The 13,207-nt window shown below is 29.5% G+C and overlaps 1 protein-coding gene across 2 annotated transcripts; it reads left to right on the top strand.

Moving 5' to 3' along the window:
• The first annotated feature begins 8,630 nt into the window (after positions 1–8,630).
• Positions 8,631–10,658, top strand: LOC105638603 (HMG-Y-related protein A). Of its 2 annotated transcripts, XM_012222431.4 has the most exons (3): positions 8,633–8,842; positions 9,117–9,189; positions 9,932–10,658. In XM_012222431.4, the coding sequence occupies exon 3, from the start codon at positions 9,932–9,934 to the stop codon at positions 10,451–10,453; it is 522 nt and encodes a 173-aa protein (XP_012077821.1). In that variant the 5' UTR covers positions 8,633–8,842; positions 9,117–9,189; the 3' UTR covers positions 10,454–10,658. The 2 variants fall into 2 exon arrangements, with proteins under 2 accessions (XP_012077820.1, XP_012077821.1); XM_012222430.4 differs by lacking the exon at positions 9,117–9,189 and having other exon boundaries at positions 8,631–8,842.
• The last annotated feature ends 2,549 nt before the right edge of the window (positions 10,659–13,207 follow it).

Genomic DNA, 13,207 nt, shown 5'->3' with positions numbered 1-13,207 from the left:
ATTTGATAATAATCAAATTGAGTGGACTTAGATTTTAGTTTGATTTAATATTTAAAAAATTCGGTTATAATTCGATTTTGAAATACGCTCAAAATATGGTTTAAAAAATTAAATTAATACAATTTAATTTTATATTTTACTAGGTGAACGTCCGGATATTGCGTGGATTATTTTATTACTTTGTTATTGACATTATATTAAATGTTATTTTTTTATTGTAAATTAAAAATAAATATGTATAAAAAATAAATCCTACAACCTCAAAAAAAAAATATATATATATAATAAAAGCCTTAAACAATAAACATTAGTTAAATTATATTTATAGAATTATAAATTTAAAAGACGTATGGGAAAATTTCATATATAAACAAAGATATATAGAAGTAAAAATAAATAATTATTATGAATAAATAGACGCAAAAAAAATTAAACAATCCAATCTAAAATTAAAAAAATAAATATTCAAATATAATTAGAGCTAATTATTTAAAAAAATAATTTTAAACTTAAAAAAGTATGTTAAATTATCTAATAAAAAAGAAAAGTAGAAATTTAAACTGAAATATAAATATAGATAATTATTATAAAGAAATATTAATTTTTAAAATATAATTATTAGATATAAATGATAATAAGGTTTAAATGATAAGAATATTATTTTAACTATGAGGTATTTTTCCCTTTAAATCAATAACCTAAATCTTCACTTTGATATATATACAATTTTAATTAAAGAGATTTCTCTTTGATGTAAATGGAATAATAATAATAATAATAAAATAAATACTTGAATTATATACAACATAGTGACTCAGCAATTAGAGAATTCAAAAAAATTATTATTATTATAAATAATAATTAATGAATTAAAATAATTATAAATAATTAAAATTTACAAATAAAAAAATATGAAGCAATAAATAAAAAAATTTACAACTTTCTACTATTTGATAAAAACATAATAAATTTTTAAAAAATACATAAATGAATTTATAGTTACCTTTTCTTTCCTTTTCATCTGCATCAACATGATATTTTCTAATACATGTATTTACACCTGCATTTTACACACATAGTTGGTGACAGATAACAAAGAAAATATTATTAAAAAATAAATATTAAAGAGAAGAGAAATCACATAAAGACTATAAAAAATTGCACAAAAAAATTAAAAAATTAAAAAGAAAAAAATGAAAAAAATAGATCAAAGAGTTAATATTACCTCAGTCGAATAAGAGGTAAAGGTATATCTGGATTGAAGTGACAATAGTTACTATTGTCATATATAAAATAACACATATATATAAAAATAAAGGAATAAATAAAGAAAGCAATTTAAAAAACTTTGTAAAGAACAATCGAAACTCAGAGAATTGAAAAACAACAAAAAATAAAAAAAATAACCACTATTGAAGAAAATCATTTGAAAATGATTAATATAGAGGTGTTTTGTATATATTGAGATAGATAGATTAGAAAAAAATTCAAAAGTTTTAAAAATTTTTACTTCAAAAATTCAAAAGTTTTAATTTTAAAAATTAAATGTTTTAAAGTTAATTATTTAAAATTTTAGATATAGGCATATATTAGATTAGATAGATATAGAAAGATAAATATTTAAAAATTAAAAAGTTTGTAAAAAAAGAAAAAAAGGAATGTTGAAAGAATAGAGAGCCACTTGAGCATTTTGAAGATTTTTTTTTCAGGATTATATATATATATATATATATATGAAACGATCCGAAAATTTAATTTCGTAGAATTTTCATTTAAAAACTAAATTTTTTATTTTAACCAACGAGATTATACCACCTAGTATTTTATCATTGCCTAATCGGACCTGTAAACCAATTTGAGTTTTTCGAAAACTAGGTGAAAATCTGTAAACCGAGTCGAATCACTTAATTGGACCAAACCGGAATGATCTAGAAACCGACTTTCTTTCTTTCTTTTTTTTCTCTCCTTTCTTCTTCCTCCAGCGTCAACCTCACCCTCCCCTCTCCTCCTCTCGTTTTTCCGACGACCAGAGACCCGCGCCGCGCCTCCTTGCCGTCACCTCCTCGCCGCAGCAGTTCCGGCATTCCTTTCTCTCCCTCATTTTGTTTCTGGCGAACGCAGTTATCACATGAGACTTGATCGGGAAGTAGCGTCGTATCTCACTCGACCGGCGACTCCAGTCTCTCTCTCTCGACGAAGAAGCTTCGATCTCTCTTCTTCACTCTCTCCTTCCCGTTCCGGCTGGTGCAGCGAACCAAGAAGCTGCGATCACAGCTCGTAGTAGGTAAAGTCGCATTCAAAACCTTGGTGAGCTCTATATGATCCCTTTTCCTTCAATTATTTAACTTATTCAATAGTTCATTTGAGGAAAGGGTTGGTAGAATCATGAATGAGAAATGCTAGGTTCCTGAAACACTATTCACACAACTAAAAGTTGGGAAAAATCTGATTTTTTTTACTATTAAATTGACGCTATAACTGCATTTTTCAAGGAAATGTGTAAGTTAGGGTGTTTATTGTAGATCCTATGAAAGAAATTAGAATGATTGTGATATGGTAGCAGCCAACCTAGCTATTTGCTCAAAATTTCTGCTTTGATATGAGGCATTTGACATGATAAGTTAAGTTTTTGTTGGTAAATGAGTCAACTAGTGTTTATAATATGGATTTTGATCGAGAAACCTTGATTTTCTTAGGTTGGCAGCAGCCATTTTAGTTTAATTCTTTAACTAAATCTGTGATATGAAGCAAATGAAGTTGTAAATTGAGTTCTTGATTGGAAATGGGTTAACCATCGTATAATGTGTAAGTTTAACCAAACACTTAAGGTTTCTTTGATAAAATGGCAGCCCTTACTAGCGGAAATCACGGATTTTTGCTTGAACCATGTTTATGTTGATGGAACGAATGTGCCCTTCATAATTTGTTGTGAGTGTAAAGGTACTAATGACAAAGTTTAATGAGTACTGAGAAATTTCTGGTAAAAAGCAGCAGCTATCTTCAATTATTTCTATTGATTTTTGTTGAGCATGGTACAATTAAGGTTGTAAATCTAATTCTTGCGTGGAATTAGTTAGTTGGTGTGATCCATGATTTTAAGATAGAAAAACTCTAATTCTTTTTGCGAATTGACAGCAATTACCTTGATTTTTTTGTGTTGTTTTAGAATGATAAATATATGTAAATGAGCGTACTTTCAAGATTCCATGATGATTGATGTATAAATGCTTATTTATGATTTGAGAGATGAATAAAATGGGTTCGTTACCTGAAATTTTGCTTGGCGAGAATGATGATTCATATATTATTAAGTTGTATTCAGGATCTTAGTTATATAATGATAAAGAAAAGAAAGTGTGAATTATAGTTGGCATATGGTTACTACAAATATATATATATGGATACTTTAAACCAGTAGAATGTGGTGGTTAAGTAAATGTTTATTTTCATTTATTTGTTATTTTATGTATGGGCTTAACCTTAGATAGCAAAGCTTGGATTGTTAATAGCTAAAGTTTTGTATTGTGATTAAATATTTATACTATTACTTGATATGGAGGAAGGGAAATTAATTTATTTGATTGCTCGATGGATGGGCTGTGTGTGTAATGGTTGATGGGGTAGATAATCCCACTTTTAGGGGAGATGCTGTCAAAATTTCGATAGAACCTAGATCAGTTTTAATTAATAACATAATAAATAAGCTTATTTAGATAAATTTTATAATTTGATAGCTAATTATTTATTTATTTTCATTACTATTGTTTATTATTATTATTATTATTATTTATTATTATTGTTGTTTATTGTTAACACTATTTACTTATTTATTTGCATTTGATGTTGGATGTCTACATGTGCATTGCATTACGATATTTAACTGATCAACATGTTTGCATTTAAATTGCAATACTTGATTAATTGTGTTGTGATAATGCTGTGCTTTGTTTGTGTGGAATTGGGATGAAGTGGACCACCATGGGTTTGTGAGGACGGTCTGTGATATGGATCCTGAGTACGATATGATACTTGACCGCCGGCCGGGAAAATGGGAGACCAGCGCCCCCTTGTGCACCTGATGATATAGATTATATGGAAATTCACAGGATGGCTTCTTGTTGTTGCGCACCTGATAATCTAGATTTGATTGTAGCCCGCAGGGTGGCCTCCTGTTGTGAGCACTTGATGATCTAGATTGGATGGAGACCACCGGGTTGCCTCCTGTTGGTATGGAAAAGAAAAGAGAGAATGGAAAAATAATGAGAGGACTGGTCAGTGAGGATTAGACTAGTTGGCCGTATGGGGGATCGGCTCCCTGGTGCACATGTATGAGAGGGCGAGCCATGTGTGAGGACGACTCGTTGGGGTTTCAGGTGGTGGCACTGACTAATTACCACTTGCTTGATTACTTGAAGGTGACATTACGTGTGAGTGCTGGTATGCGCCATTTGTGTGACTGGTTGCGTGAGCATATAACTAGTCGGATGACTAGATTGAAATGTTTACATATTTGTGTGACTGCGTGTGTTGTGCAATAATTATTACTCTTTAGAAAACTCACATGTCTTGTTTGATTTTTCAGGAAGTAAGTTTTTCTTTAATTCGGTTTAAGCTATGTTTCTTCGCCGCAGGGCTATTAAGAAATTTTCCTAGTTCCATAATTATTTTACTATGTAATTATGTGTATACCAAACTATGTATACCAAAGAGTTAGTGACTTCGCAGTTGTAGAATTTACATACATTTAGTCGTGTATTAACATAGACGAAATAATTCTGTAAGCCCATATTAGAATGTGATATATTGTAAATTGGGCCCGAACTATGGAATGCTGTAGAAGATAAACTTGGGCTGAGAAATAATAAAATATCGAGGTTTATTTTTCATAATCATATGGGCTAAATGTTGAGATTTATACCGAGATAATAGATTCTAGTGTTACAGGCTTACTACGGGCCTCGGGGGCTTTAAGCTTACCTGAGCCCTAGTGCCGGTCCGGCTCATGGAATCGGGTCGTGACAATATATATATATATATATATATATATAAGGAGATATGGTCAAAGCGGATTAAATTAATTCAATTTGATTTAATTAAATTAAATGTAATGCTCATCTTTACATATATTAATAAATATTTTATATATTGTTTCAAAAAAAATAATATTTTATACATTGTTTATCTAATAACATTTTATCCTTTTTAAAAGAAACACTTTTTGTCCTAAATAAATACGCTAAATTAAATTAAGGGAAAACTTATTTTCATGTCCCTCACTATTTGTATAAATTATTTCACAGTTCATCGCATATGCATCCGTCTGATTTTCTAGTTTTCTAGTCCTTCCGTCAAAAAAAGCAATATTTTTTATTTTACTTAAAAAGACAACAATAACCTTATTATGGGGTCCATAAATATTATATTAATATTTTAATTACTCGTCTCTCTCCTCTCTTTCCTTCATGTGCCATACTCTCTCCTCTCTTCTTACTTTGCGCTGGTCCCATTGCCCCGCCGATATTTCGATGAACTCCAAGAGCTCTTTCGTGAAGTGGAGCTCCAAGTCACTATCGGGTCTGAAGCGGAGAAACTTGTTGCTCTCCACCTCTTAGAATCGAAGCTCCAACTCAACCAACATTGTCACATTTTTCATCAACAAGGAAAATAAAAACATAAACAGAAAAGAAAAACTTTTTCCCTATTTCTTACTCGTCTCTATCCAGAGCACTTAAGGGCAGAGCCACGATCTAATCGGGACTCTCGCAACGATCGACCTAACGCATTTTATGCGAAATCCCTTATCGCATAAGAGCAGCTTATCGACTCGTTCACCTAAGCCACATTGCTCGCAGCTCACGTCGCTGTAGTCAACAGCTCTACCACAACATACTTCGCCTTAGCAAGTATCTCCGACATGGGCTTTAGATTCTTTGGCAGTGGTGACTCTGGCGGAGACGGCAACGTGAACCGGAAGGAAAGAGAGGAGAAAGATGTGTGATTAAAAATATTAATATAATATTTATGGATCCCTTAATAAGGCTATTGCTGTCTTAAGTAAAATTGTCAAAAAAAAAAAAAAAAAGTCACTCTTCTTATAGAGGACTACAAAGTTAGATAGAGGCAAATACGAGGGATTGCGAAATAATTTATACAAACAGTGAGGACGAAGTAATGTATTTTATAAAATCTCAGAAGCCCGAAAATAATTTTTTTTTCTTAAATCAATTTCACACGCGCAAATATATAACATGACATTTAATCCCCAAATAATCTCATTCAAATTAATTGTTATAATTTCATCTCTTCCAATCAAAATAACCATTTTGTTCCTGTAATATATTATTTAATTGACATTTTAAATGGGTATATATTAGAAGATAGGGATAGAATAGTATAGCGGTGAAGGATTTACAGTGATGCTTGGACAATCTTCAATGAAAAGTTTTCTTAATTAGACTTTAACTCAATTTGAGTTTAATTAAACATTATTAAGAAAATTAATGATCAATTTGAGCCATTATCAAATTAAACATAATTGGGAAAGTTTTCCTTTAGAGGTATTTAAATGACGAAATCTCATAGAACTGATTTAGGAAATTAAAATTTTTGATGTTTGATTTGTATAAAAATTCTACTTTCCTAGTAAAATTCAATTCCTAAATTTGTAAGCGTATACCTATTTTTCCATCTCAATGTGTGAGAAAATTGAATTCCAATACAACTAAGATATTTTAAGAAATTCATTTTAAAAAAAATATATTTTAAGAAATAAAATAACATTAATACTATAATTATATATTTTGTGTTAATGTCATTTTGATACCCTTACTTATTTTAAAAGATTATATAAGTTGTTCCATTAATAAGTTAAACTTATTAAGTAATTCAAATAATACTTATACTTCATATTAATTGGTTATTAAAAAAGTTCAATTAGTTATTATATATTTCTTATGTTATTAATTAGAGATTAAGTAAATAAAATATATTTAAACTAAGAGTATTAATGTAATCTATTTAATGCATATATGTGTGTGCACGCGGCACATTTATTTTGTCGTAATTTAATTAAATACAATTATTTTACTTTCCTAGGAAATTTTTGTAATCACTCAAATATGATATCAACATTTCTTATTCTACTTGAAAAAATAAAAAAAAGTCACTGTCCATAGAAATATCGAATGTCGGTAACCAAACACCCCTTGAAAATGATAGTTAGTCGTATTAAAATTTATTGATATTTTCTCATCAATTATACAATATTTCTCAAACAAAAACTATTCTATCCATATTTAGGGTTTGTTCACGAAAATTAGCTATTTCAATAGTGGGTTAGTTGTTTTAGTAGCATTTAGATATTAACTGTTTGAGTGATTTTTTATAAAATGCTAAAAACTGAACGTTACATGAGTTAACTTTTTATAAAGCGCTACCTTAATATCTAAAATTAATTTAATTCTATGTTACTAAATACTATAAAAAAATAACATTTAATATTTTCACTGATCAAAACATTAAAAACAACTTAAAAAGTTGTTATCGAACACTATCTTATTATGCATATCTATTAACAAGTAATCTACTATTACTATTAGTTAAGTCATAAAACAATCAATCATTAAAATGTGGAGCTTTCATATTCATAATTAACTTATCGATGTTATCCGTGTTAGATAACTCTCTAAAAATATAAAAAAGTAATTAAAAAATATAAAGTTGCTATCGAACACAATTTTATTATGCATATCTATTAACCAATATACTACTATTAGTATTAGTCAAGTCCTAAAATAATCAATGATTCAAGTGGAGCTTTCATATTCATAATTAACTTACCGATTTAGATAACTCTCTAACTTTAATCGACTTAATTTGACCTGCCTCGATTTAATTTGGCCTAACCTACATGAATATTCCGACCTTATATACTATAAAATGATCTTCATAACTTTGGCACTCTAACTTAAAAACTTATACATATTGTCACCCGAAATACAAAATTAACTAAAATTTATAATATAATAATAATAAAATAAGTCTCGTCTAACCAGCTTAGGTTAATTTAACCTAAGCCCTTAAAAAGAGCAAAACGCACCGTTTAGGATATTATTATTATATTGTCATCCCTAGTTTGAAGCCATTATTTTTAATCTCACAAAGAGCTTAGCTTTAGCAACCAAGTTATTCTCATTTATTATTTACTAGAAAGTTGAAGAAAAGTAGAAAATCATAATGGTTTGGGTCCAAAAAGAAGTCCTTGCAAGCAATGTTCAAAAAAAAGTAATTAAAAAAAAATATATATATAATATTCAATTCTTTGATTCTGAAGCATGTTTTTTAGAGGAGTAAAGCAGCGACCATATTTGTATTTATATTTTTGTTTTTATAGAAAAGTGACAAGCCAAGATTGATGATAACATAAACCCACCAAAAACAATGGATAAACTTGTAATTTTAATAAATTATTTTTATATTTAGCACTTGCCAAGTCATTGATCTTAGTGACACTATCATTACACAATCACAACCACTTGATCATCATCCACTAACCCATTCCTAGCCGTCCATTTTTACTTTTTAATTAAAAAATTAAAAAAATAATTTACGCATTAAAAGAAAACCAACATATCCTTTTGGGCAAAATAGATCAATCAACAGTTTCTTTGCAAGATTTTGAAAGAAAGCAGTTGGTATTGGTGTTGTGTAGGAGCTTCCCTTTTGTGGGGACTCACTGAGTTAAGACTTTGAACAGGTTTTCACTTTCTTTCTCTTTCCTTCTCAGAAATTAATGGCAGCTGAAGAGGTTAATAGGCCACCATCACTCCCTCCTTACCCTGAGGTATAAACACATCACCTATTTCCATTTTCACTTTCTTTCGAAACAAAGAGAAGGGGAAAAAAAAAAAGAGAGAAGGAAAAAAAATTTTCACTTATCTTCCTTATATTTTCCAAAATAATAATAATAATAATAATAATAATTTCAATAATTTCTTGATTAGGGTTTTTTTTTTTTTTAAATAATTGATCTATTATTTTTCATCTTTGATTACTTTCCTTTATTTATCTAACTGTTTTTTAATTATTTTTTTGTTTTTTTTTTCATGTGTCTGTAGAGGAGATTATACCCAGTTTGAGTTTACAATGGTTTGCTGCTAGCTCTTGTTTAACGTCTCAGATTAAGATGAAGTAAATTTGGGATTTTTTGTTTGGACCCTTGCTCATTTTACATTCTGATATAATTAAAAGATAAAAGACTAAATCTATTTTCCTCCCCTGGTTTGTTACTTACTCCTGTTGAATTTGTGGGGCTAAAATGGAAAATAGAGCTTTTATTTTTGATTTTTTATGATTGCTAATTTTCCTTGAAATCTTCTCACCATACATTTTTTAGGAAAAAAAATTCTAAATTTCACTGTATACAGCTGAATTTTTGAATTTCTGTTTTGAGGCTTGGTGGTTATTTGGATGATTTGGACAGCTACTGAAGCATTATTGCTAAGTTTCTGTTGCATGCGTACTTTTTTCTGAAAATTATTTAAAGAAAAAGGACAATTCTTTAGAATTATATGGGGAAAAAAAGAAAGACATTTTCATCGTTTTACATTTTTCTTTTTTGTTTTGGCTTGCTTCAATCCAATTTAATTTCTTTGGCTTTAACTGCAAGTGCTCAGTTATCTGTTTTTCAAGGAAGGGAAAAAGAGCTTCTTTCTGTATAATCAAATGGACAGCTCTTTTCTTATGAAACTCGTGGAAAGGGGTTTTTGAAAAATTCTATTACAACCCATTTTCCCTACTAAATTCTAATTGCAAATGTTTCAAATAAATAGTTTCAAGTGTGGACTTATGCAAGCATTTGGGTTGTTTCTTGTCTCATAGGGATAAGTTGCAGTTTTTATGATTCTGTGTGAACTGTTCTGTTGTTATACAGATGATTTTGGCAGCAATTGAAGCATTGAATGAGCAAAATGGCTCAAATAAGACATCCATATCCAAGTATATTGAATCAAAATATGGAGAATTGCCTGCTTCCCACACAACGCTTCTCACGCACCACCTTAACAGAATGAAGGATACTGGAGAATTAGTCTTTTGGAAAAACAACTACATGAAACCAGACCCCAGTGCACCTCCAAGGCGTGGCCGTGGCAGACCCCCTAAACCTAAGGATCCATCGCCACCAGGTGCAATCCTTGCCCCTGCCAGACCCAGAGGCCGTCCGCCAAAGGACCCCAATGCACCTCCAAAGCCAATGAAACAAAAGGTTACATCTACAGGTAGTGGAAAGCCAAGAGGGAGGCCCCGGAAGATGGCACGGCCTACAGGAGGAATGAGTGGAACTTCAACTACTACTGCTACAACAGTTCCAATGGCAACTGGGACTGGAAGGCCAAGGGGTCGGCCTCCGAAAGTGAAAAATCCTTCTGTGACTGAAGTGAGTGTTCAAAATTAGGCTAGTCGTTAGTTAGTAGCAGTTGGGCTTTGTTGGCTGTTGATGTGTCTGTAGAATTGGGGGTGGTGTGTGTCTTTAGTCTTTGTTAATGTGTCTGCACATTTGTAATTTGCCTGTAGAATTGAATGATTGTAGTTGTTGTTGAGGCTTTGTTGATTTACTTTAGAGAATAATTTTGTAGTAATGATGATTTGGGGTTCATTAACCTTTGTTCTGTTCTGTAATTGTTTGTTTTTACTTTTTATTGAGCTCGACTCTTGACTGCAAAAACCATAATTCTTTAATTTTTGAATGTTGATACTAATTTTAATTGCAACTATTTCCGTGGACTTGAATTCATGATCTTTTGATTATAATTAGTAAATGAGGGCATTTCAGAGCATGAAACTCCTTGTTTTATGAGCAAAAACATATTATTGGAAGCGCGAATCTTGATTTTACTATTTAAAAATGAGACCTTTTTATTATTATAAATAAAAAAGGAGTTATGTACCGATTTAAATTTGAGATTTTTCATTTTCAAAGTAAATTGAGATTTTTCATTTTCAAAGATTTTCAAAGAAGAGTTCTAAACCAAAAATTAAAGCTTAGCCATAAGAAAAACAAAATTTTACTATTGCAGAAAGACTCGCTACCCTCCATTTAATTCAATTCGAAATTGTCAGTCAGTAGAAAGAAGTTTTCACTTTTCACTCCTAAATTGCAATAAAACAGTAAATTCCAGTGCTCTTTCTAGAAGCAGCAGAGCTGAAATTTACGGTGTTCTGTTTATTATGATTGATGAGCAATGGGGAAGAAGTACTAGACAAGGTCATATTGATTTTGTGTTGAAAAGACAGTTCCCTACAGAGTAACAGGTGTCTGTTTTTCTGTTGACTGATATGGTGGGTCATTCCTATTAGTAATGGTGATGTGGGTCATTCCTATTAGTACTCATGTAATGTTCCATTAGATTTCTGATTGGGATTTGGGATAGTTTTTTAGATTGAAATTTATGATTATAAACTTCCCAATACCAACATGGAAATTGTGGAGGATTTAGATCTTGTTTGGTTGTGGCCTACTTACTAATCATGGAGCTTTTCTAGCATAATTGACATTCATCTTCAAGAGATTATTTAGATGGATGGAATTTAAATTATAGAGTTCAAATACTCTTACCAGATTCTTTTGATTGATAAAAAAAAATGTTTATTCAGTATTAAATTACCAGTTCACGTGGAATAAAAAAATATTAATTTTATGTACTTAAAAATTTAAAATGAAAAACTAAAATCATTGTTTTAAAATCTTATAAATGTAAATTTTTTATTCTAATAAAAAAATTTAATAACCTAACAATTTTCAAAATAAAAACTATTAAAATTATAATTTCTTTTTCCACCATGAGAGTTTCCATGTTTATATTTTCAACTAGTCAAAACACTGCGTGGGTGTTTATATATTTTTAAATAAATATTATTATTGAATTATATTATTATTTTTAAAAGTTTTTGATTTTGAATAAAAATTATAATATTTAGTTCTTATTTATTTTATTTGTAAAAATCAAATTATCTTAGATCTAAAAAATGTTGAGTGCTTAAAGATAAAATGTTTTTTTGTCCGTAATTATCTCTTATTTATTCTATTTGGATAGATTGTGATTGTGAATTTGAAATTTGAAATAGATTGTGAATTTAAATTTGAGTTTTAAATGCAAAATAATCACTGGTATATCAACTATTGAGATATAATATTTTTTTTTCAAGCCCATTTATTTCACAAAAATGGAAATAAAAAATAATGTTGAAAAAACAAATATAATTGAATTTTTACAACAAAGCACAACTCGTTTATTATAAAATTGCAAGCATAAAGGATAGCAAAAAACTATAGAGTAAGATCAATTTAATGAGTCCCTCATTTTATCGAACACATGGTGACAGTCAATCGTTCACATAGTTAAAATAAAATAAGTGCGATTTAGAGATGCAAAAAAGAAAATAATAGAGAATCGAAAAACAGTGAAAAAGATAAAGATGAAACATGGAAGTTTTTCATCTTTGTACAATGATAAGTGTGATGTCTAAGCCGCTAATTTGTTTCTCTTTGAAAAGATGAAGAGGCTAAAGAAATTTATTTTCATTTGAACAGAGGATTCTTCTGAGAATAGAATAATTTTCTTAACTAATTTAAAAGCTCTATATATATTAGTTCAGTAGCCGATAGACCAAATAAGCAGAGTAGCCGTTTAGAGCCGAAGGAGCTGTCTTTTTGATTCAATTTTATTTGGGATTCTGTAGCCTTTAGGGGACGAGTGAGGAGTAGAGCAGGGAAGTCCTAACGGAGAGAGGGTGCTTTTATAACTTTTTATATTCTTAATCAATTGTATCAATTTAAAGGCTTATATTTTTTTTTATTTAATTTATATTTATATGTATAATTCCACTAAATTCAAATTATTCAAATAAAACACTAAAAAATCAACTTTTTTCTTTTGAAATCAAAGCAGTAAATGGAATTCTACTATAAAACTTGAATTCCATTCTCAATTTGAAAGCAAATCATTACAATGCTTAAAGTTTAAAAAGTTAAAAAAGAACACCTACAAGCTTTGGCTTAATAGTACGGTATTCATTTATCTATTGTTAGGCTATGCACAGGATCCGTTATATGTCGCAAACCAATCTAACTCAGCCTTATAATAGATTGAGACATAGTAATAAATGTCATTTTTTGAAATTTTGTTTAAAAAAAAAAAGTCAATTTGAC

Source organism: Jatropha curcas, chromosome 4 (assembly GCF_041381405.1).
Source record: "Jatropha curcas cultivar XTBG-Jc1 chromosome 4, XTBG_Jcur_1.0, whole genome shotgun sequence".
Lineage (NCBI taxonomy): Eukaryota > Viridiplantae > Streptophyta > Magnoliopsida > Malpighiales > Euphorbiaceae > Jatropha > Jatropha curcas.
The sequence above is the reverse complement of the archived record's forward strand: the minus strand, read 5'-3'. Positions and strand labels throughout refer to the sequence as shown.